Here is a 23397-nt window from a genome sequence, read left to right as displayed (position 1 = left end):
TTAAAGATTAATATTGACATCAGCTTGAATATTTGCACGATAGTTGTAACGGTTGGCCTCCATTTTTGGGTGATGGCAACTGTGTTAATGGAGTCATGTAGTGCGTGCGTTCTCTTTGGGGATTTCGCCCAAAGAATGGTACCCTGCAGCGTGAGCCAGTGCGACACATTGCGTAAAGTGATGTTTTTCATTTCTGTGTGTCTTTCACAGGCTGAGCCGCGATGTAGCCTGGTAAATGGATTCCCCTTGTGGCGGAGGAGTCTTGATGGTCTCTGTGCGTAATGCAGCTGGACAAAGGAAGCAATATGTACAGTGTCGCATTTGCTGCAAGCTGTGTGATCGCGCACTGTTTTGATGGGGTCGCCGGATGAGTGGCGGTGGCGATGGGGTGACCTGTGAGGATGGTAACTGTGTTTTCTTTACTCTATCGAAAGAGGCCTGTGGATTACTTTTGCCAGGATATGGGTAACCTACTTCACAATATATAGACCCACTCATGCATGTTGTGACTGGGGCCTAGATTTTCTTGGTTTGAGTATAGACCATACACTTGTGTGTGAAGTTGCAACTCCCAAGTGACTGGAATGGCAGGAATAGTTTTATTGGTGAATGAATTGGGATGTTTGGCATTCCTCCTTCAATTTGACTTTGGTTACATCTTAATTACGTTCATTTATTAGCTAGCTTGGACAATTGGGTTCAGGTTAATATTGTTGGATATGTGGAGCATGCTGAAGTGTACGCTTCAGGTTTTGTTTACTATGTTTGTAAATGAGTACTGTTTTAAATCCTGCTAGTTGCAGGGTTATTTCTACAGGGTTTATTCGCTTGGTATGTGTTTCTTGTGTTTTTGTTTGGCTTTTTGTGCATTTCATTTTTTTTGTTGCACATTGCTATGTGTGTTATGGGAGCTCTTTTGGGTGGGGGAGTTGTGGGGGGGAAATGTGACCCATTCTGGTTCTTTTTGGTTGTCTTGCTCTGGTCTCGCTGCTTGTAATCACATTTTGTATTGCGGGCACCTTTGGGGTGTTTTGGAAACGCATGTGCTGGAGTCAGATGAGAAACAGTTGTTAAACTCCAGATATACCTGGGCTTTTACGAGCCGTTTTGCTACAAGATCTAGAGGAACCTGTATTTTGATCCGTAGGGGTCTGAATGTCGTCGTAGAAAAGATTGTGACATTGAGTGTAGATTTGTATTCGCTGTTCTAGGAGTGAAGATAACCAGGGTTCGAGATTGCCAGGAGCTGGGAGCTGTTAAGCTTCTTGTTACAGCCAAGCGGAGCCTGGTGAGCTTGAAACCAATAGCTACCAGGTTAATTTGGCTAGCCAGGAAAGTAGTGCCGCACAAACACAGCTCATTAAGGACACCCCAAAAAGGACATTTAAAGCTTATTGGGTAATCTGCAATAAGCCGAAATTGGAGTTTGCATCTTGCTGTGCAGCATTTGCTACCTCCTGCCCAATGTGTGATGACTGAGACCCAGGAGCTGATTTGTGATCCTGATAATCCAATCCTAATTTTGACCCCTGGGATCTGTTGGGTCTGTATATGGTCCCTGAAAAAAATTGAGTTGCTTTTCATGGACTAGTCTGTTCATTTAGAAAGTTTGGATGGTGACTTGATGGTTCTGTGGGGGGGATCTTGAGTGTATGATTGAGAGCTTTAATATGGTGGAAATTTGGAGGACTATACTTCCAGATGTGCGAGAATATACCTTTGCTCACATGATTCCTATACAAGGTTGGATTTTTATTTTTTTCTTTCCGATGGATTACTTGATGGTGTGCTCATGTTGACATAGAGCAAAGGAATACTTCTGCCGATGCTAGTGTTAGATTGAAAATTGTTCTGAAATCAGGCTAGTTCAGTCTGCAGACTATGGCGGCTTTGCTTTTGTTCTGAAAGATGAAACGGTTTTGTTGCACGCTGGATAGCTTAATCGAACATTATTTTCTTTAATTTGGGTACTGTGGGGATTAATACAGTTTGGAATTGTTTCAAAGCAACAATGAGGTGTCGAACTCAGCCGGAGTTCTGTGCAGCTGAGATCAAAATGCTGGAGAGTGCATGGGGGTGGGGGGGAGAGAGCGGCTGGGGAAGAGTACAGAAGAGAGCTGCACCTACTGCAGATGAGGACGACAGAATAGAATTGTGCAGATTAAGGGTCTTGCTTAATAGTATTGATTTGCAAACTGAGAGGACTGTTCTATACTAAACGGGCCTTCTGGCAGAGTGGTGAGGTGGGTGATAGGCACTTGGCTAATAAGTTCAAGGGTTACTTGCATCGTTCAGTCATGAAGAATATAGTGGGTGATGATGGTACATCTGATTCGGCGAATGCTGAGAAATGTTTTTTTACAGTACTATGCGTCTTTTTACTCAGTTTAGTACCGTTGTGTGAGGATTTAGAATCCTTTTTTGGAAAAATTGATCTGGCCAAATTGACTGAGGTTGAAAGTTTGGGCCTTGATGTAAATGATTAATAGCCAAATGAACCTTCGTTTCAGTAACCTTTCCAAGTTAAGGCTCCAGGAGTGGATGGCCTGGCTGTGGAATATCAGACATTCTCAAATAGCCTTTCTCCTGTCCTATTTTTCTGCTGGCGAGGGGTGGAAATTTTGTTGGATGATGAAGGAAGCTATTATCACTTTGCTTCTTAAACTGTTAAAGCTCACTAGGTGTGAAAATTGACCAATATCTTTAATGTTGATATGACGAGTCGAACAAAGATTTTTGCAGGTAGGTTGAGTGGTTGCATTGGGGAAGTGATTCATGCTTTTCAATCCGGGTTTGTGAACCAGTCATCTGGATATGACCACATTAGGGCCCTTGTAAATGTGCTTGGTCCCAAATTTGCTGTTGGTTCAAAGGCAGCCATATATATATATATATATATATATATATATATATAATACAGAAAAGGCCTTTGATGGGGTCAACTAGTATTGTTTGGAGTTTGTGTTGAGTAGGATTGTATAGGGGTACTTGGCAGGGCTGTCCTTTATTTCCCTTTTATAATATTGCCTTGGTGCCGCTGATTACGCTTATCCGTCTGAATGTGGAGATTCGGTGGTTGCAGTTTGGACCAGTTAAGCTTGGATTGTTGGCTTATGCAGATGTTTTGGTGGTTTCATTTTCTAACCTAAGACTTGTTGCCTGCTTTTGGAGGGCATTTTTGATGAACTGGGCTCACTGTCTGGTCACAAGATCAACTGGGCAAGAGTGACATTCCATTATCTGGAGCCTGGTGTAGGGGTGATTTCAAGGGTTGGGACTGCAAGTGGTCTGAAGAGTGTTGGTCTTAAAATCTCATTGCTTCCAAAGGTTTCGTATAATATTCGGTTGCTGCCTTTCTCTAACATGGTTACATGTGATTACCATTTTAAGGTTTTTTGTGGGGAGCTAAGATTAAGAGAATCCTGCATTATAATTCTGATGCACAAAGTTGTGATTGGGGCTTTGGATATCCCGATCTAGATAAATACTGCAGGGGCTTTGTCCCTAGGAAATCGATGTTCTACTGTGCGCGTCATGTGGTGAACCCACCCGTTTGAGTATGGAGGCTTGGGTTGCATCGCCATTGCAGCTTGCAAACCTATAGTCTGTCTAGATTGACTAAACTTCTGCCCACAATTCTGAGGACTCTTTGCTTTATTGGTTGAGAGACAATGACGAGTTTGGCTGAATAGGGGCACGTCCTTGTGGTATTATCCGGCTTTCCAGGCGAATAATAAAATGTTATTTTTGGAGTAGTTGGGTGTTATGTGTGGGTGATTTAATGGAGGGAGACCGATTTGTGTTTTTGATGAACCACGGGGTGATTATGGCTTAGCTAGGTTTGAGGCGTAGATATGTTGACCTGTGTGCTCTATTGATTCAGAGGAGCATGGAGCATGAAACATACCAATCCTCTAATGAAAAAATCTGGTCCGCAGCGGATGGTGTCGTCCTTTGTTTGATTTATGACAGTTAGGGCTGAGAGCTTGGCTGTGCGGGATCGCTTGATGTAAGTGGTCTGCGGAGCTCGGTTGTGAATTGTTGGAAGTTGAATGGGAGGGGTGATTAAGGAAGCAGTCATACTGAAGTTAGATCTTAATTTGAGACTTGAGTCAGAAGGTATTGAGGAGGTTGTATTGGACCCCGGTTAGGATGTGCTCCTTGGGTCTTCAGGGTGATGATTGCTGTTATGATATGGCATTTATAACTTGCCTATACACAAGTGTTTCAAGGGAGGGGAAACAGTGGGAAGACAGACAACGATCCTACTAGGCCAGGTGTCATTCAGATTGCGCAAGTGCATGGGTGGGGAGAAGGGAAAAGTGCAGTACATGGGATATAAGAATAAATAAAAGCGGTCAGATGGTGGCAAGAGCAGACCTAAGTGCTGGTAGGGGGACTGTAGGGATACAGAAAACAGTCCCTAGGGGATGGGGGGGGGGGGGGGGGAATTTGCCAGGGAGGCAGGGCAGGTGTGCAAAAGGCGGGGCCTGGAACCAATATCAAAGGGTGGCGAGGTAACCAGTGCAGTTTCAACCAAGAATTTCAGCAGGGGAGAGAGGCAGAGAAGGCAGAAACAGAGGAAGGTTTTGAGGTGTTTCCGGAACCGGAGATGGTTCTCCTTAAGTTTCCGGGAGGCATGAAGGCTGTTCCAGAGGGAGGCCTCTATCGACCACCAACTCGTTGCTTAGAGAAGCAACTGACCCTGAGGGAGTTGGAGGCAGATGAGCAACGAGCCTGAGAAGGAAGGCATTTGGGAAGAGAGTTGAAGGTATTACGGCCCCAGGCCCCAGAAGGCCTTGTGGACAATGCAGAGGGTTTTGAACTTAATCCTTGCAGCCACTGGGAGCCAGTGCAGAGATTTCAGTCCTGGAGAGGTACAACCCCTGGGCTTGAGGCCAAGGACAAGTCTCACAGTCCTGTTTTGGATAAGTTGCAGAGGGTGGAGAGTAGAGACGGGCAGCTTTAGATGGAGGCTGTTGCAATAGTCCAGCCTAGAGAGAACCAGGGCTCTGGAGGCGGTGAGCTTCTGGGGGAAGGAGAGGAAAGGAAGAACACCCCTGAGGAGGTGCAGCTGGTAGTGTGACTTCTTAGAGAGGTCTGAGCTGTCAGGAGAGAAGGAGAGTGTGGAGTCGAAGATGACCCCCAAGGTTTTTAGCCTTGCAGGAAGAGTGCCTAGAGAGGTAGGCCAGAGAGCTGCAGGGAAGGAGGGAGTGGGTGTGTCGATGAGTAGAATCTCAGTCTTACTGGCATTAAGGCAGAGGTCATTGGCGGCACACCACTCCTGGATAGCAGACAGTTTGAGATGAGGGAAGGTGAGGAGGCGGCCAAGGGTAGCCTGAAAATGAGCTGGGTATCATCCGCATAGCACTGAAATGTGGGGCAGAGAGCGGCGATGTGGTGGGCAAGGAGTGCCAGGTATTGGGTGAACAGCCAAGGAGAGAGGTTAGATCCCTGTGGGACAACAAAGTAGAGAAAGATATGAGCGGAAGGACCCAAGTTGGACCTGGGAGGGTCAGTCGTAGAGGAAAGTCGTCGGCCACACCAGAGCCTGTCCAGTGATATCCAGGTTATCACAGACGGTTGAGCTGGATGGCATGGTTGACCGTGTCAAAGGCAGAAGAGCGATCCAGCAAGATGAGGACACACGTGGTGTTGGAGTCAAGGTTGGAGAGCTGGTCTTCACGGATGTGCAGGAGAGCAGTTTCTATGCTTCTGGCAGCTCTGAAGCCAGACTGATGGTCATGAAGACAACCAACAGATTTGGTGTGGAGATTAAGATGGGAGATGGCCAGTTTCTCCAGGAGCTTGCCCAGGAAGGGAGTGATGAAGATTGGGCGATAGTTAGCCGGGCCGGGCAGGGGTGGGGAGGTCAGCAGAGGGCTTCTTAAGAAGAGGGTGCACAAGGGACTGCTTCAGGGAGATGGGTAGACTTCAGTGGCAAAGAGCAGAAATCGGCCAGGTCAGGAGCCAGGGAGTCGATGTGGTCCTTGATAGTTTTGGAGGAACAGGGATGAACCTGTTTCGACAAGACTTTCATAGATCTGACTTGTCGAGAAACCTTGTCTGCAGTGAAAAGGGGGGAAAGGCAGAGACGGAGGGGGGATGGGCTGCGGAAGGTCCAGAGGAAGAGCAGGAGATGGAGGGAGGCGATAGGGGGAGAGTGAGGACAGGATGTCCTGAGTTTTTGAAATGAAGTGCGAAGCCAGTGCCGTGCAGAGGATATGGGAAGGGACAGGAGAGGTAGAGACTGCGGTAGGATTGGCCAGTTCCTTGCAGATTTTAAAGAGTTCAGCCGAGTTGTTAGATGCCGCAGAGATGCAGGCTTGGATATGGGCTCTCTTCTTGGTGAGAACGGAGATCCGGTATTGCCTTTGCAGCAGGCGGGAGGCCAGTTTGTCAGGATGAACACGAAGCACGCCATTTCCTCTCGGCCACCCTGCACTTGCGTTTTAGGGTGACGAGATCTGAGTCATACCTGGAGTTACAATTGGCTTTGGGCTTCCGGCGGATTCTCATGACAGGGGCATGGATATCAACAGTATCAGATATAGAAGAGTGGAGCAAGGAGAGGGCTGTGTCAGGGTGAGAGTCAGCCAAAGGGGGAGGATGGGGTGAGAAGGTGGCGGCGAAAGCCTCAACTGACACACGCTTCATGGGTCGGATGACTGAGAAGGTGAGTGACCGTGCTGAGGGTGGCTTGGCTTGAGGGGTAGGGAGGGTGCGGTGGGAGGATAGGAGAAAGTGATCACTCCAGGAGAGAGGCGTGGAGAGAGGGACAGAAAGGGGAAGGTCGGAGGAGATCAGAGTATCGAGAGTGTGCCCTGCAGAATGAGTCGGGCCGGAAGGGAGAATGGTGCGAGAGTCGCAGAGGTCATGAAAGTGTCCAGATGGGTGGGGGGGGGGGGAACAGGAGGCAACCAGGTGTAAGTTGATGTCTCCAAGAAGGAGTTGAGTGGTTGAGGCCAAGAGTGAGGAGGAGAGGTCCGACCACTCGGTGAGGAAGGAAGAAATCTGACAAGGTGGCCGATAGATAGTAGGCACAGTAAGGGAATGGCTAGGAGAGAGAGCCGGCAGACAAGGCATTTTAAAGAGGAGTAGGTCTGCGTGGGAGTGACGGAGGCAGGAATCCACTCAGGGAAGATGAGGGCAACACCCCCCACTAGCGCGTTTGGGCATGGGCACGGAGAGGATCTTGTAGCCGTCAGGTAGGAGTATGTCAAAGCTGGTGACAGAGCTGGTTGTGAACCATGTCTCAGTGGGACCGAGGACATTGAGGTCCAGTTCCTCAAGAAGGCGGCAGATATCGGAGGAATGTTTGACAGCAGAGCGAGAGTTAAGAGTGGCAATGTGGAGAAGGTTGCCATCCTTGAAGGACTTCCAGGGGAGGGGTACAGATCAGAGGTGCGCCCTGCGGAGTTGTAGAAGGAGCCTGAGAGGGCAGAGAGGGAGGGGGAAGGCAAGGTAGCCGAGGACAGGGGGGACAGCATGAGAAGAAGGGAAGTAGATGAGGTGAAGGTTGGCCTGAGGGCCTTGGACCAAGACGGTCCCATTAGAATAAACATTAATGATGACCTTAGAGGAGTGGAAGGAGGCCAAGAGGACATCCCAACGGGTGCCACCATTATTAGACGAAGAGGAGAAAGGAGCGAGCAAAGACTATATGAAGGGTCCATAAATCAGGTGAAGGCACGACAAAGAGGATACCGGTGAGTTTCCTTGGAGGGAGGAGCTGGTGTAGGTGTCAGCGATAGGGAGTCCTGGGTTGGAGACCAGGATGTCCTTTTTAAAATCTTTCCTACCAGATTTAGTGAGGAGAGCAGGATAGTCAATAGTTGGAGGAGGAGATGGGGGAAACTGCAATCAAGTTGCGCAGTAGGACAGACTCTCAGGGTTAAAGAGCTCACAATGCTCAAATATAGAACCCGGGGAGAAGCCACCTAAGTTTGAGAGTCCTGAAAGGGGAGAAAAGGGCACAGCGCAAACATATTTTAAATACTGGTACAGTGCGTATTAAACATGTGGAGAATCCACCTATCGCTGCCACTCAACCCGCTGCCCCCCCCAACCGCCATGTGTGGGGGGGTTGAATGGCAGGATGCGGGTGACTTTACTGCATATGTTGTGGGGCTGTAGGAGGGTAGAGATGTTTTGGAGGGAGGTCCTTGGTTGTGGGAGTGTTATTCGAGAGTCTGAAGTACACACTGTTCGGCTGAGTAGATGTAGCAAAGGGGTAGCTTATTGGTTGAAAATGTGGACTAGCATGTGACCTACCTTGTTCTATATAAGATCGAAAGGGGACGTTGACATGGGCGTGACTGTAACACAATCCCGAACGTGATGTGTAGTGTGCCCAAAACCCTCACGTGTTGCGGTCCCTCAGATTGTTTTTTTTCCGCCCAGCTAGTTGGGCTCTTCTGCGTAGCTCGCAAGAGTTAATATTGCTTACTTTGTCCCACAACTTACGGTCGTCTAGTCTCCCGACAACTGTCTCATGGGCTTCCTGCCGCAGAAGTCATCCACAACTGATTGGCAACTGTCAACGTGTGGCCTCGGCCCCTCAGGCCAGGTCCTTAAAGTAGGGAGTTTGGGACCCTGGGTTTATTCGTTTTCAAGAATGTATTTTCTTTTCCCTTTCTCGAATTGGTCTGGCTGCCATCACCCTCAGCTATGGAGAAGACACCCTTTCAATTCTGCCTTTTGCGGAACAGCAAGTTTCAGTGGAAGGACACCCATCGCTGTTGCATCGGTTTGTATCTCAAGACCATGACGAGCGCTCATGCAAGTCCTGCAAGCTCTTTAAACCCAAAACTTGGAAGGACAGGCGCACTAAACAGTGGGCTGCCTACGCAATGCAGGCTGCAGGCCGCAAGCAATTGCCCCATTGGCACAGCCACTTTGAACGTTGAGGAATCCATTGTCTGCCATGGCTCTGAATTGGAAGCCATAGACCTTTCGGCAGAACCTTCAGGCTCCCAGATGCCTGTCCCCCGGCAGTCAGACGGTCCCCCATGTGCCTCCCCCGGCTCTGTTATGAGGATTTCACACCCCGGCGACAAGGGACAAATGACTAAACCCACAACCTCCTTGACAGATACGTCGAAGAAGCGCGTAACGCCTACAGGGCCGCTGAAGACTTCACCGCCTACCGAACCTCTCGGTTCGGCGCCCTCCACGCAAACATCTTCGCTACATGTGACTGGGCATTCCTCTAGTAAGAGTGTTCACCAACATAACCATATGTGAAAGCCTTGTGGTTGTTTTGGCAGCTACAGAATGTAAGGGCGCCCGCTCTCATCGAAGGCATACTGAGGCCCACCCGCGCCCCCAGCCTCTCTCAAATGCCTTGTTAGGAAAATCTCCCCCCTTCAGGGCAACCTTTTCCACCTCCAGACCCTACTGCATCTTCCCTATGGACTACGGAGGGGTTTGAAAATGATATGGACAAAATGGCCAAATGTATTGCCATCTCAGATAAATGTGTCTCCCAAAAGACCTAGAGAAGAGGACTCCTGCCCCATTCCACAAAAGTTTCAGAAATTTCCCATCTCTACACAAAGCCACCAAGAGGATATCTTGGATGTCTCAGAGCAGTAGGATATCCATGAGGACTTTAATCTGTTTGCTCAGGGCACAGCTGACCAAGACTGGAATTCGGATCAGGTGTGGGGGGGGGGGAAATCAGGGCCCTTTGCTGTCACCATCACATACCCCTGACTGAGATATACTTTGTTTATCCCCCTTCGCCTCCACAATGGAGTCTTCACCTGTGGATGACCAAATGGTGTTCAATGCCATTAAGAGTGGCAGATCATTTTGCTATCGCAACACATGATGCTGCCCCGACTCTGACTTTGTTGAGGATACCCTTAAGGAGAAGCCTCCAGCTAGTCGGGCCATACCGTTACTTAATTCCATAAAGAAGTGCTTAGCTCCTTTGTCACCATCCCTCACACGGGTGGTCCCCATGTGAGGCATTATTCCACCCATCTCCTTCTCAACCACTATACACACAAGGTCATGCCACACCGGGCTCCCTGGAGGTTAAAACCACTAAGAGGAGGGTGGGGCTTCCCCTGTCCATGGCAGAAGCCCCTCCGGATAAGGACCCTAAAAAACATTATGGCCTTGGGAAACTAATCACTGCCTCTGCGTCCTATTCAACTAGGATTGCTAACTCAACTCTCCTAGCAAGCTACAGCGACCTCCAAAGGAGTCTTGTCCCGGATGGCCTTCAAGAGGTCCCAGAGCCACCCGATCACGCCTGCTGGCGGTCGTGGCTGAGGGCAGACCGATTACCCATATATTAAATACTCTGTAGAGACTGCTGCACGCACTCTACCCCAGGGGACTTTGAGACACGCCTGAAGAACTCTGACTTTAAATCGGGCCTCTTTTTAATAAGCCAGTCGAGGAGTCTTTTTGGGAAAGCTGTTGATGCCCTGGAGACTGCCAAGAAGGAGCACGAAACGCTGAAATCGCTCGGCCAAATCTCAGCCAAGCCCTCCACCAACGTGGAGGCTCGAACTCTTGCCGTTCCTTTCGTGGGCACTCTTTCTCCCGGTCTCCCCATGAACAATATGGCTCAAAGTACCCCTTGTTCCTTCCAACCAAAGCTGTTCCGGTAATAGCCAATACCAACAAAAGTCCTCGTAGAGGTATGCACTCTACTCCTAGATGCCTCCCAACCTCAGTGACTCGCCAATTCAGGTCCCCTCCCGCACCTCCCTGGTTGGGGGTCGCATTTCATTCATGCCTGAGGGGATCACCTCAGACAATGGGTATTGAAGACGGTCACCCACGGTTACTGCATCGAGTTTCACCGACCACCTTGATACCACCCGCCGACTAGCAGACACCTATCGCCAGAACACCAGCGCATCCTGCTGGAAGAGGTTTAGATCCTTCTGGAAAAGGGCACACTGGAAGTTTTTCTTTCACCAGGTAAACAGTGGTATTTATTCAGTGTACGTACTTGTACCCAAAAAGGATTGCACCCTGTGTTAAACCTGTGCCCAGCGAACAAATGTCGAACTTCAAATTCAGAATGACAACTCAGCAGGAAGTAATCCCCTGCCTCCCCTGCTGCTGCAGGGGATTACATGGCCACACTGGATACGAAAGATGCATACTTTCATATTTCAATGTTGCCAGTGCACAGAGTACCTCGGGTGCATGATGGGGAACACCCACTATCGGTTCGAATGTCTCCCTTTCGGCATTGTCTTGGCTCCACAGGTGTTCACAAAGGTACTGCCGGTAGTAGCTGCTCACCTGCGCATACAGTCCATCTCAGTCTATCCTTAACTCGATGACTGGCTCTTAACAGGGGATTTGTACGGACCATGGCAAACCAATACCCAGAAGACGGTAGAGCTCCTCTACAACCTAGTTTCCTAGATCAAAGAGAAAAAGTCCAGTCTAAACCCCGGCCAAGTCAAACAATTTCTGGGGGGCTCTAATTTGGACCAAAGACAGCCTAGTCTTTCGCTCCAACAAGAGGGTTCAGAACCTGCTATTCCAGATCACTCTATGTATCCAGTCACAAGGTGACCGTGCACAAAGCCATGCAACTGTTGGGGATGATGGCCTCCTGCATCTACCTTGTTCCACATGCTTGCCTGTGCCCCATGCAAGAGTGGCTCTCGAGCCATTGGTGTCAGGCCAGCGGAAAGATCTAGTGGTTGTCTCGGCAGCTCTCGTTCAGTCTCTGCAGTGGTGGTCAAGGGAAAACTTACTGCAGGGGAAAACCTTCACCACCCACACAGTAGATGCCACTCACCAGACTCGTCTCTGACTGGGTGGAGGGGGCTCCTCCCCTCCTTCAGCAGATGTTGCACGACGTGTGGTCCCCAGTGGTTGCTTACAATCACATACTTGTTGGAACTGCTAGCAGTGTTCAAGTCCTTGAAAGCCTTCCAGACACCTTCAGTGAAGACAGTTGTAGTCCTCACATACAGTACTACGGCCATGTATTACTTAAACAAGGGGGCACTCGCTCTCTAGGTGTGTCCAAACTGTCCCAGAACTTATGGCAGTCGTCTCTCAAACACATGTTCCAGGGGCACTCGTCTTCTGGCAGACGTACTCCGCAGAGACTTTCCTCTACCCGTAGAGCACGAGTGGCGGCTACAAGAGGACATTGTACTCCACGTCTTCAGAATGGGGCTTCCCAGAGATCGACTTGTCTGGAGAATACCCAATGCCCAGAATACACCTCCAGGTACCCTCAGAACCATGCCATGGAAAACGGTCTCTTTTCTATGCTCCTGACCCCCCGCCCCCTGATTACCCTGCTCAACAAGATGCACCAAGAGCCAGTCCGGATGATTCTGCTGGCCCCGACGTGACCCTGCAAGCCTTAGTTCTCCCATCTCATGGCAATGTCCGTCTCTCCTCCCAGGAGGCTACCATTCCCATACAACATGCTGTCTCAACACCAAGGAAACACTACATCATGGCCTCAACTTAGCAGCCTGTGTCCTGAGGTGATAGAGTTCGGGCAACTTCCTCAAAGATGTATGGACGTACTCGGAGAAGCACGGAAACCTTACACCAGGCATTGCTACTCCAGCAAATGGAAGCGCTTCGTCATCTGGTGTAATGGCAAGGACATCAAGCCTATTAAATGCCTAAACACATTGTCCTGTACCTAACCCACCCGTTTGATTCAGGACTGGTTTTCAATTCTCTAAAGGTCCACTTAGCTGCGCTTTCGGCGTACACAAAGCAAAGTTTTGTGGTGGAAAATTCCAGTAAGTCAGTCCTTTGTGGAAGGGGTAAAGAGACTTCATCCCTCTATTTCCAATCCTGCTCCCACGTGGGACCTTTGTTCTTACCAGACTAAATGGGGCCTCCCTTTGAACCATTGCACAAGCCTAGCCTTAAAGCACTCCCCTACAAGACTGCCTTCCTAGTGGCGATCACCTCTGTAAGGAGAGTTGGTGAACTGCAGGCCCTTTCAGTTCTGGACCCATTTGTTACAATTCACAAAGATAAGATGTTTTTGCGTGCACACCCATGCTTTGTGCCTAAATGTATCTCAAACCAATCCATAGAACTACCCACATTTTTCCAAAACCCCACTAGCGTGGCGTAAAGAAGCCTCCACACACTGGAATTGAGGATAGCTGTGATCTATTATCGTAAAAAAAGCCACTAATGAAGAGAAACCAGTTCTTCTTTTCAGCGACAGCTGGTAGCTGATTTAGAGAGGGGGGGGGTTCTCTATCTCCAAGTGGATCGTAAGCTCCATCACACCTCTTTGCTACTGCTCCTTCACACATCCCACCATCATCTCTGGGTACTGCTGGCTGGTCTATGCACAGCATGTGAATCTAAGCAGATACAATCAGAAATGCTATTTCGTTGAGTAATGCATGTCATCACAAAAGCAAAAGAATGTGTACTGTTCACCAGCATTTAAGTTGACCATGCATGTGTATCGCACAGCTTATCCATGTGTAGACAACTACCCACTGGTGCCCATTTAAGATTGTGAACTATCATTTTACAGACTGAATGTCCATTTCCTTTGTGCGCCTTAGATAACAATATATTGAGAGAAATAGGGTGATATTCACCTTTCAACCCTAGAATGGTTTAAATATATACAACGATATGTCTTAAGTAGACCAGAACTTTATCCGAACTATGGGAATTTTTCACATTAATGTTGTTTAACCTTAAACCATGCATTCTTTTTCATGAACTACTAGCACTTCATGCATACAATTGATGCCCGATGCATCGCGCAGGCACCATAACCTATTAAGTAGCATGCTCAGCAAAACATTACACCCCAAAATGGCGGCCGGCATGTGATGTCATGGTGACTGTGCCGATGTCGCGCACGCAATTGCCTGTACCATTCTTTACATTTGAACTCTCTCTCTGGACACAGGGATCTGTAGCAGATTGTTCCTGATGTACAGAGAGGAGGAAAACAACTGACCAGGAAGGTAAGCGCCTCCATAAGACTAGTTATGCCCATGGGTAACCTTACTGGACTTGTATTTGAATGCAATACCTAGTAAGTTGTTAGAAACTCAGGTACAATTGTACTTGCCTCTTTTTTGTAATGTCCACAAACATGATATCAGGAAGGGAGAACAGCTTGAAAATTCAAGGTATGTAAACTAACCCATGCTTTGCTCATCTAGTATATTTAGAAGATAATTCACCAACCATTTAGTGACATCAAATCCTGTACTACAGGTCATTGAAGATCACCTGAGGTCGGCACCATTGACCTTAAAGTAGCCCACCAGACAATAGCTTGACAGCAGGTCATGAAGCAAACGTGGAATGACACATTCAAAGACAGGTAATGGAGAAACCTACTCTTAAGGCTGATCATGTGTAAATATCTGAATGTATTTAGTTATTCTCATAGAATTGGGTTCCTGAAGATGGCCCACAAGACTGAAATGCATTAGACACTATGAAGATGCCTTTATCTCCAGAATAAACGCTTCATTGTATAGAAGCGAATTGACCAAGCGCATTTCTTTGTATCATGTATTTGAGGAACCACAAAATTGAATTTACCTTTATATATTTTTAAAATGTACTATCTACCATGTGAATAACTCACAATAGGTCCTTCCAGACGACTGAGCTATTCTAAACTCTGTCAATATCCATTATAGCTTAAAATACACCATAGTGCAAATGGGACCTTTCTGGCAACATGACCAAAGAACGTATGGAAAGTATAAATTGCGAAGTCGTAAACCTTCGAATTCTAATGACCTGCAGTAACCACAGCGGTGCCCACTCAAACAAGAAATCTCACTTATTTCGCAAACCTTAGTACAAAATATATTCATTATTAATAGATCAACACAATTACGCCTTATTTAATACAATAGCATTCATAAACCATAATAAACACTTTTCCCAAAAATTCTTTCCATATAAAATATGCAGCTGCTGTAACGAGTAATTCACCTGAAAATAAATTGCTCTAGAATTGATTACAATTAATACATGCGATATATCATTAACAAACGACGAGTAGCCCCTTTATATAAAATAAATTCATCAGAGAACACTGTTAATACAGGCCTTATAGTCTCCCCAGGTGTCTACATTTGCATTCCTCATATGGAGCTTTTTATGCTGGGTTCCAAGATATCCATTAGTGTGAAACAAATGTAACCTCTTAAAGATTGCGTTTTTGTTTTTATAAGAAAAGGGTAAAGGAAAATAAAAACCTTGTCTGGAATGTGCAATGTTTGGTTTTGAGAATTTCTCCACTAACTCGATGTCCCATGATGGAGCTTTTCTTTTCATATGAAATATTGCGACACCAAGATTAAAAGGTTTTTACATTTTAAAAGTAATCCTACTATGGGAGCTTTATATAACAAAGTAAATCGATAACGCACTTGTTTTGTTAGTCTACTTAGACTTCACCTGCTGAGCAAAGAAAACAATGTTGCCACATAAGCTTGATTCACAAGTGATTATTGGTATGACACGTACATTTAAACCACAGCAGTATACGTGTAAATATATTTTATGGGTTGATTATTCAATGGGCTTTCTTGTGCATACATGCTTATTCTTACTGTACCCGGTAAGTGTGTGAAGGTGTTGGTCACAGTATTTGTTTCCTTGGGTGGTTTTAGCTTAATTTCAGTACTGCGTACATACAGCAACATTTATTTTAAACACACGTGCTGAATGTAAAATAAAACCCATATAGGTGACGGAAACAAAACGCAGCGAGTGAGGGAATCGGAAAACCCGGAAACGGGCATTAAACTGAGGGGGTAAACCAAAGGGGCATGCACGTTTAATTTGAGTTTAGGCAGCATATTTCTTAGATCACCTTGTGCCCACAAATGCTCTTACCAATATACATTCCAGCACTGCACAGGTAGGTCGTAGCACTGCATGGGCTCACAATCACCCCCTTGCATATGTGCTTGCACTACCCAATGCATGGTCCCACACTGCACAGATCTGCCTCCCACAGCCCACCTCTGTACCACAGTAACCCTAACACTTTAGTGGCGGGGGGGGGGGGGGAGTGGCCACAGTCTTCCAGAATATAACTCTGTACGACGTACTGGTATTACCAGATGGCATTTTGCCAATATCTCATGCATGGCTTCATTACCTGGAAGATGTGATGGTATGGCTGTAAAATGCATACAAATAGTTAATGCTGTCAAGTTAAATTATCAGTTATGAAATATACTACCAGTTACTGAAATACTGGCAATTGTTTTATCGTAAAAGATGAGCAAGAAACATGTATATCCTTGGGGGTTGAGGGGGGGCAGGGGAGGAGGAAGATCGGTAGTCCTACGTACTTTGTGTGCAAGATCCGCCTTGATCAACTGAAATTTTAAATAAAAGCAAACCTGTAAGGACTAACACTGTTTATATTTTTTCTTGCTCCCCTTCTAGAATATGGTGATGAGTTTCCGGGTCTCTGACCTTCAGGTGTTACTGGGTTTTGTTGGCCGCAGCAAGAGCGGATTGAAACATGAACTAGTCACTCGTGCTCTTCAGCTGGTTCAGTTTGATTGCAGCCCTGATGTGTTCAAGAAAATTAAAGAACTATACGAGACCCGATATTCCAAGAAGAGCTCTGAAACTGCACAGCAGCCTGCACCGCCTCCTTCAGCAGCACACAGGTCCCCAGAAACATTAGCCATGCACTCTACATATGACCATGGGGGGACCACCCCCAGAACTAATCCTAATATTGATTATCCTGTACTGTATGGCAAATACCTAAATGGACTGGGAAGAGTGCCCCCCAAAATAAGTAAAGCAGAAGTACGACTAGTGAAGCTGCCTTTCTTCGATGTTGTGGATGAACTTTTAAAGCCGACAGAGCTGGGTGAGTCAGCCTGTTTCAGTTAAGGCCAAATGGGTCTCTACATGAGGAATGAGGATGGCAGTGCACTGTTACATTTTGCTCAATGATTACTCTCCGCCACACCCGGCTTTTTTTTATTTATATATATTTGTTTTACTTATCTCCCCCCCCCCCCTTACAAAAGGAAAAATGTGAGCGGAAATGATCCTGATATGTTAACATATATTGCATGTGGTTATTGGGACTTCTGTCCAAGCGATTTTCAGTTATTGTAATGTGTTTTTTTAATGCTTTCTTACCACGAGAAGCTACATTTGTGTGATTAGCCACTTGGTGTTCACTGTCCCTGGCGAGCGTTAATGCTGAGTAGTTCATCTTGATGCGTACTATAAAATGCTTGGTTTCCTCCATGAGACCTGTTTCTTAATTTCCTTTTATTATGCCGCCTTTAAGATTAGAAAAAAAAATGAGCACCGTTCAGTGCATAATCTGCGCTCTCTGCAACAAATATTTATATCCATTAGTGGCACATTTTATTCCGAGGGAGGGGGAGTTGGGGGGACTCTTTATGATCACATTCTGTGACGTCTAGGGTAAACTACATTCGCTTGATTTTTATTTTGATAGTTTTCCGAACGTTGGCGCACGTCTTTGAACGTGTAATATTTTTATATAACATTTTGTCTATTTAGCGGTCTTTCGAGGGTGGCTGATTTTGAGTCGGTACCTATTGTGCCCTTTTTGTTGTATTAAGCGTCGTCCTATGAGCTGCTGCATGGTTGTAATTTTGAAGCCAAGAATGGCGTCAGTGTGAAGGCTCTATCTCCTGCAACATAGCTAGCCTAATTTTTCCTTAAGTGCGATCAATTCAGCATTTGACGGATCTTACTCAGTGAGCTGACCTAAAATGGTTTAATAAAAAAGCATCAATGCATATTCTTCAAGGAAGAATATGCGCAGTATTTTAAAAGATCAGCAGCCCCCCCCCCCCTGTTTTGGAAGGACAGGGGGTTGAGATATGAAAAATGTGTGCTTTTGGATGGCACACACCAAATTCACCAACATTAAGGACTGGCTTGCCTTAAAGCTGTCGTATTTATACAATTTCCAGGCATCGCTTCTGCAAAGGTATACCGTAGTGCATTCTGCTGACATATGTTCACTGACGCCCACACTCGTCCTTAAAATAAAGGCGCATTCGTAAAGTGAATTTTTTAAAATAAATATAAGGATTTCGTTCAGTATTTGTATAGGCAAAAATAGTGCTTTTACTGGTGGGCTTTGGAAAATTCCTAGTCAATTTTGCAGACACGATTGGGATTGATAGTAGTAACATTTGGTCCATAATTTGCGGTAGCAGAAGCCGCTCCAGAGTTTTTTGTCTGCCCGTTTGTTGGCTTGTGACATGTAAATGGGGAGCATGTGTTGGGATCAGTTCTACCCCCCGCCATTGCCTTCCCCCAACCACCCACTGCACCACACTGACCATTATCTGCCTCTTGATCTCATGGTCATAGGTTTGAATCCCTGCAGGTCCACTCAGCCCTTCCTCCTTCCCAGGTTGATGAAATGAGTACTATTGAGTTGGCTAACAATAAACACTGCCAAGATGTCCCTCCTGGGGGGTGAACGTGCACTCTACAAATACACTGGTTATGTAGAACACTTGGAGTGGAGAAGTGCACGTTAAGTAAAGGTAGAAGATTGGTAGAAGAAAGGGTGAGGTGGAGCCGCGCTAGATACTGCAACAATAAGGCACACAAATAATATAGTTGATGTTTTAATTGTAGCAGAAACAGCCGACACGTGTTTCGACACGCTGGTCGTTCTCAAGGCTTAGTAGTTAGTAGATCATAATATAACAACAACAAAAAAGCAGTTACAAATCCAAATTAGAGTTGATACACACATTAACACCATCATCGCATAAACAAAAAATGGCGATTGAAATTAGAGCAAAACAAATATACCACAACACATTGTATAATACAAAAAATTGTTGGCATACCGTGAACCTGGTTTGGAGAGTGGAGTACGCGAGGTGGAAGCAGTTGCAAGAATTAAAACAGATCAAAACTTGTATGATGAGTATAGTCATTTTTGAAAATGTTCAACCTGTGAATACAATACTAGAATGGTGGTCCCATTTAATGTATACAGCACTCAGAGTGTGGAAAAATATAAAGAGGGACAATCCCTTTGAACAGTGCGCAGAGACACCAGAGCCACCAACCATGCATTGAAAACACAATCACTCATTAATCTAATAGAGAGAATGTCTTATAGCAACATATAAATGGTCACCAGGTAGAAGATACCCACATGCTAAAATATATTTGTACCACCCACTATCACCACCGAATGTCCCCTGGCACTCTGGTGGTCCTGAAAGAAGGGAGGAGTGAGTATGAGCTGGAGAAGTGCAAGAGAGAAGTGATGTGCTGTTTGCGGCCTCAGCTTGGAATTCTGTTGGCTGGTCTTGGGGTGTTGTACTGTCGGAGTGCATTGTGTGCTGTTGTGCAGGTCTTTGCATGCTTTGTTTTGTTGCAGTGTGGTGAAGTTTGTGCGGATTGCTGTGTTGCAAGTTTGTGGTTGTTTGGTTGGAGTTTGAGGTGTATGCAGAGGGTTAAGTTGTTAGTGGGTTGGTTGGCATTCAAGGCTTGAAGTGAGTCGCAGATTCTGGATTTCTAATTGGGTGGGGTGTTGGGCATCTCTGTGTCTATGTCCAGCACGGGGGCTGTACAACACTCGTGGCCCCTTTCCAGTGTGGTATACTTTCATATGTATAACCTTTCCCAGGTTGGTCAACCGGCTGCCTACGTGGCCCCTGTTTGTATGCAGGGTGGGCCGCGTTAGTGCGCCTCTTGCAGTCTAGCCCAGTAAGCATTCCTAATCTAGTAGGAGGATCGGCAATAGTAGGCCCAGGTTTACTCCCTCCATGTGTTTGAGGCCTGCTCGGCATTCATCATCTTATTCGGTTGCTCATTCAAGTTACCGCTTCTACCCCCTTTGGTATGTTGAAATGCTAACGCTTGCACTTATGTCCAGGGGCGGAGTCTGTCTGCATTCACCGCTCTTTGGTCCCTGCCCTGCCAATATCTATAGCTTAGTGTGGCAAGTGCTAATGTTCACCCAACTTTATAGAGGCATGATCTATTGTAGCATTTATCGAGCGGATGAAGGTTGTTCAGTGGGAGTTGGCTAGTTATGTTGGATTCTGTCCTTATGGGTGTCGTCTGTGTCCTATTGAACATAGTCGTCTCTTTTTTTTGTAGTAGGAGTTTCTTTATTTGGTTTTAGATGTTGTCATTGTCCTATATTTGTCATCCTTTCCATTGTTTCTCGTTCAGTGGTTTTGGTTTTTCAGTTTGCATCTGTGATGTTGAAGAGTCAGGTTTTTATTAATTTCCTGAATTGTAAGTGGTCTCTCATGTTTCTTATTTCTTTCGGGATGTTGTTCCAGATTTTTGTGGCTAAGTGGGAGAATGTGGTGCCCCCAAGTTTTTTCTTATGGTATGGTTTTTCTTCTTCCAGACTGATTTCGTTGCTTGATCTGAGGAGTCGCTTTGGATTGTAGATTGTTAGTTTCTTTTGCAGTAATTCAGCTCCTTGTCCGCGGATTGCCCTGCGAGTTATGCACATTGTTTTGGAGGTGATGCGATGTTTGACTGGGAGCCAGTGCAGTGTTTTTAGGGCTGGATTGATGTGGTCCCTTCTGGATAGTTTCAGGAGGAATCTGGCTGCTGCATTTTGGATCCGTTGTAGTTTTCTCAGAGGTATTCTGGTATTCCGAGATGCAGGCTGTTTGCACAGTCGATTCATGACATGATTAGGGCGACGATTGTGAGTGTTTTGTGGGTGAAGGAGAGTAAAGGTTGGAGTCTTCTTGCTGTGTGAAGGAGCAAGAAGCATTTCTTGATTATTGCATTGATTTGTGGTTCTAAGGTTAGGGTGTTGTCCATCAGGACTCCCAGATTTTTTCTACCTTCGATGGAGTTGGTGTGGTTCCCATTTCTGTTGGCCATGGAATATAATTGGTGTTGTCTTGATTTTTGGATACAATCATGATTTCTGTCTTTCCTGGGTTGATTTTCAAGTTGTTGGCATTCATCCAATTAAAGACTTCTTTTAGACACTCGATTAGGGTTGAGTGATCGGCTTGATTGTTTTCGATTTTGTAGATGATTTGAGTATCATCTGCTTAGTTGTAGTGGTGATAGTGAGTACTCTTGTGGTAATCCACAGTCGTTGACTCGTGCTGTGGATTTGAAGGGTTTTAACCAACGGTTTCTGTTCTGTCTGCTAGGAAAGATTTAGTCCAGAGTAGTGCTGTCTGTTATGCCTATCTCTTCTAGGCTTGGACATGGAGAATAGATAAGGAATGGGCCTATAGAATGGGGTGCACAAAGCCCTCCTAATGTAGAATAATAATACAAAACTTAACATAAAAATCAGTAAAATGTGTAAATTTCCTTTCTATTTACAACATAGAAATACATAGGAAAAGCCAAGGCAATCAAGTAGGTCAAAACAGTAACTTAGAAAAACAAATAAAAAGAATTCAACAGAGCTTTCGTAACTACTATCCTGAAACGTATAATCTTTGTTTTTCTGATGCTAGCTTATCCCGAGTCATCAGTTCTGTCAAATTCTTTAAAAAAACAACCCGCTAATAATCATTCTCCTTAGATTCTCAGGCATTAGATCTACATAATCCTTTACAGCTGGTTTCAAAAACTTGATTAGTTCATTATACAAGCAGTACATTCCACTAATAGATGGCGTAGCGTGTGTTACAATCTTGCAGAACCGACTGAAATGTTCATGTCCTGAAATAATTTTATGTCTCAACAGTACTTCCTGAGTTTGCCATAAATTGAATCTCAGCCTCATGAATTCATTCCTATGTTGCGGAGATGAACATTTTATCAAGTATGGTTCAGCAGTACTATATTTCTTGGGTGCAAATAGGGTACCATCAAAATCTTTATATAGCAAACATGTGGCTTGATTTATAGACCAATCCCACTGGAAAAGCTCAGTTTTAACTTCATTTGGCTTTTGTATTAAAGTTTCCAATGAGAGGTCAGGATAGGCTAAGGCATTTATAGCAACTTATGGCAATTTTCTGTGAACTTATCGTGAAATCGAACAATGTGTTGTGCAAGGACACTTATGAGCATGTCTCATTTAAAAAAAAATCTTTTTTTAGCTACGTTATTTCCTGCAGAGAGAGTGCCACAAGTAGCGTGCATACATGGATATCAGCCCCAGCTCATTTCGAATTGGCGCAATTGGTACACAATTCGGCAAGCCGATAATTTTTTCCCAAAATTTGGATTTGAATTTATACCATACAGCTTCTTGCAAAATTGGTAATGTTTCGGCTCCGTACAGCAAGATTGGTGTAACGTTTTGCTGGAAGTTAATTGGAAGGGATATATGGAGAACTTCCCAAATCTTGCCTGAATAATCTTGGACTGGGAAGTTGTCATATCAAGTTTTGTGTTCCAATTGAACAGTTGAGCTTCAACCCCCAAATACGTGTATTGCTGTACACACTCCAATTTTCCATTGTCTATTTGATGTTAATAGTATTTTTCTTCAGTGTTGGGTTATATACCATTACTTTAGTCTTGTCTAAATTAACAGTTAAAAGATTTTTACTCACATAAGTGGACAGAGCATCTAGCAGGTTTTGTAATCCTATCAGTGTTTTGGATATTAGCACCAGATCATCGGCATACAAAAGTGCCTGAATTTTTCTGATTGCCAATTTCGGGGCATCTGATGTGATGTCACAAAAAATCTTAGACCTCTGCTATAAAGAAACTAAACAAGGCAGAAGTGAGGATACTCTTGTCGAAGTCCTCTTTAGGTCTTTATAGATGTTGACAAGAGACCTTCCAAATTTAATCTAATTTGTATGCTTGTATCAGAGTACAAGTCATTTATTAGTGCAATGAAGTATGGTGGGCATTTCTCAAGTTTTACCTTTTCTAACAGCAGTTCACGTGAGACTGAGCCATATGCAGCGCGCAAATAAACAAATACTATGTATAAAGGTTGTTTTGAAGTTTGATGTTGTGTAATTGTCAATGGGTTCACCAATGTCCCTATCCCAGCTATACACCCTGTCTGACAGGGGTCTCTCTTGGAATTATCCATCACCTATTTATTAAAATCTCTTAGGATGAACCTCGTGAAAAAAAATTCGGGAACATCCAAGAGGGCAATCGGCCTATAGTTGGAAGCACATGACCGATCGCCCTTTTTAAAAATTGGTACTATGATCGATTTACCCCAGGTTTCTGGTATTGTGCCAGAGCTAAGGACCATAGAAAAAATATTGTAGAGTATTTTCGCCCATAGTACAGGATGTTCTTTAAGCATGTGATTACTTAGACCATCAGGTCCAGGCGCTCTTGACCCACTTGATTTGCGTATAAAGTCTAAAACATCTTCAGATATCTGCAATTGCTTTGTCATCGGAGGATTTAGTAATTATCGGAATTTCCAAGCCTGTGGTAGTATATAGATATTGCATTTTGTTTTTC

The 23397-nt window shown here is 45.3% G+C and overlaps 1 protein-coding gene across 2 annotated transcripts in view; it reads left to right on the top strand.

Annotated features, from left to right (window-relative positions):
• The window catches only part of PIAS4 (protein inhibitor of activated STAT 4), a 741820-nt gene that overhangs the window by 57188 nt on the left and 661235 nt on the right, over nt 1–23397 (top strand). The window contains exons 2-3 of one of the 2 annotated variants that reach the window (XM_069649399.1): nt 14218–14326; nt 16423–16861. In XM_069649399.1, coding sequence (XP_069505500.1) covers nt 16426–16861 — 436 coding nt within the window. In that variant the 5' untranslated portion in view covers nt 14218–14326; nt 16423–16425. The remainder of the gene's footprint in view (nt 1–14217; nt 14327–16422; nt 16862–23397) is intronic. The other variant, XM_069649398.1, reaches the window with a different exon arrangement.

This window comes from Ambystoma mexicanum, chromosome 1p (assembly GCF_040938575.1).
Source record: "Ambystoma mexicanum isolate Mex_15411 chromosome 1p, UKY_AmexF1_1, whole genome shotgun sequence".
NCBI classification, from domain to species: Eukaryota; Metazoa; Chordata; class Amphibia; order Caudata; family Ambystomatidae; genus Ambystoma; species Ambystoma mexicanum.
The sequence above is the reverse complement of the archived record's forward strand: the minus strand, read 5'-3'. Positions and strand labels throughout refer to the sequence as shown.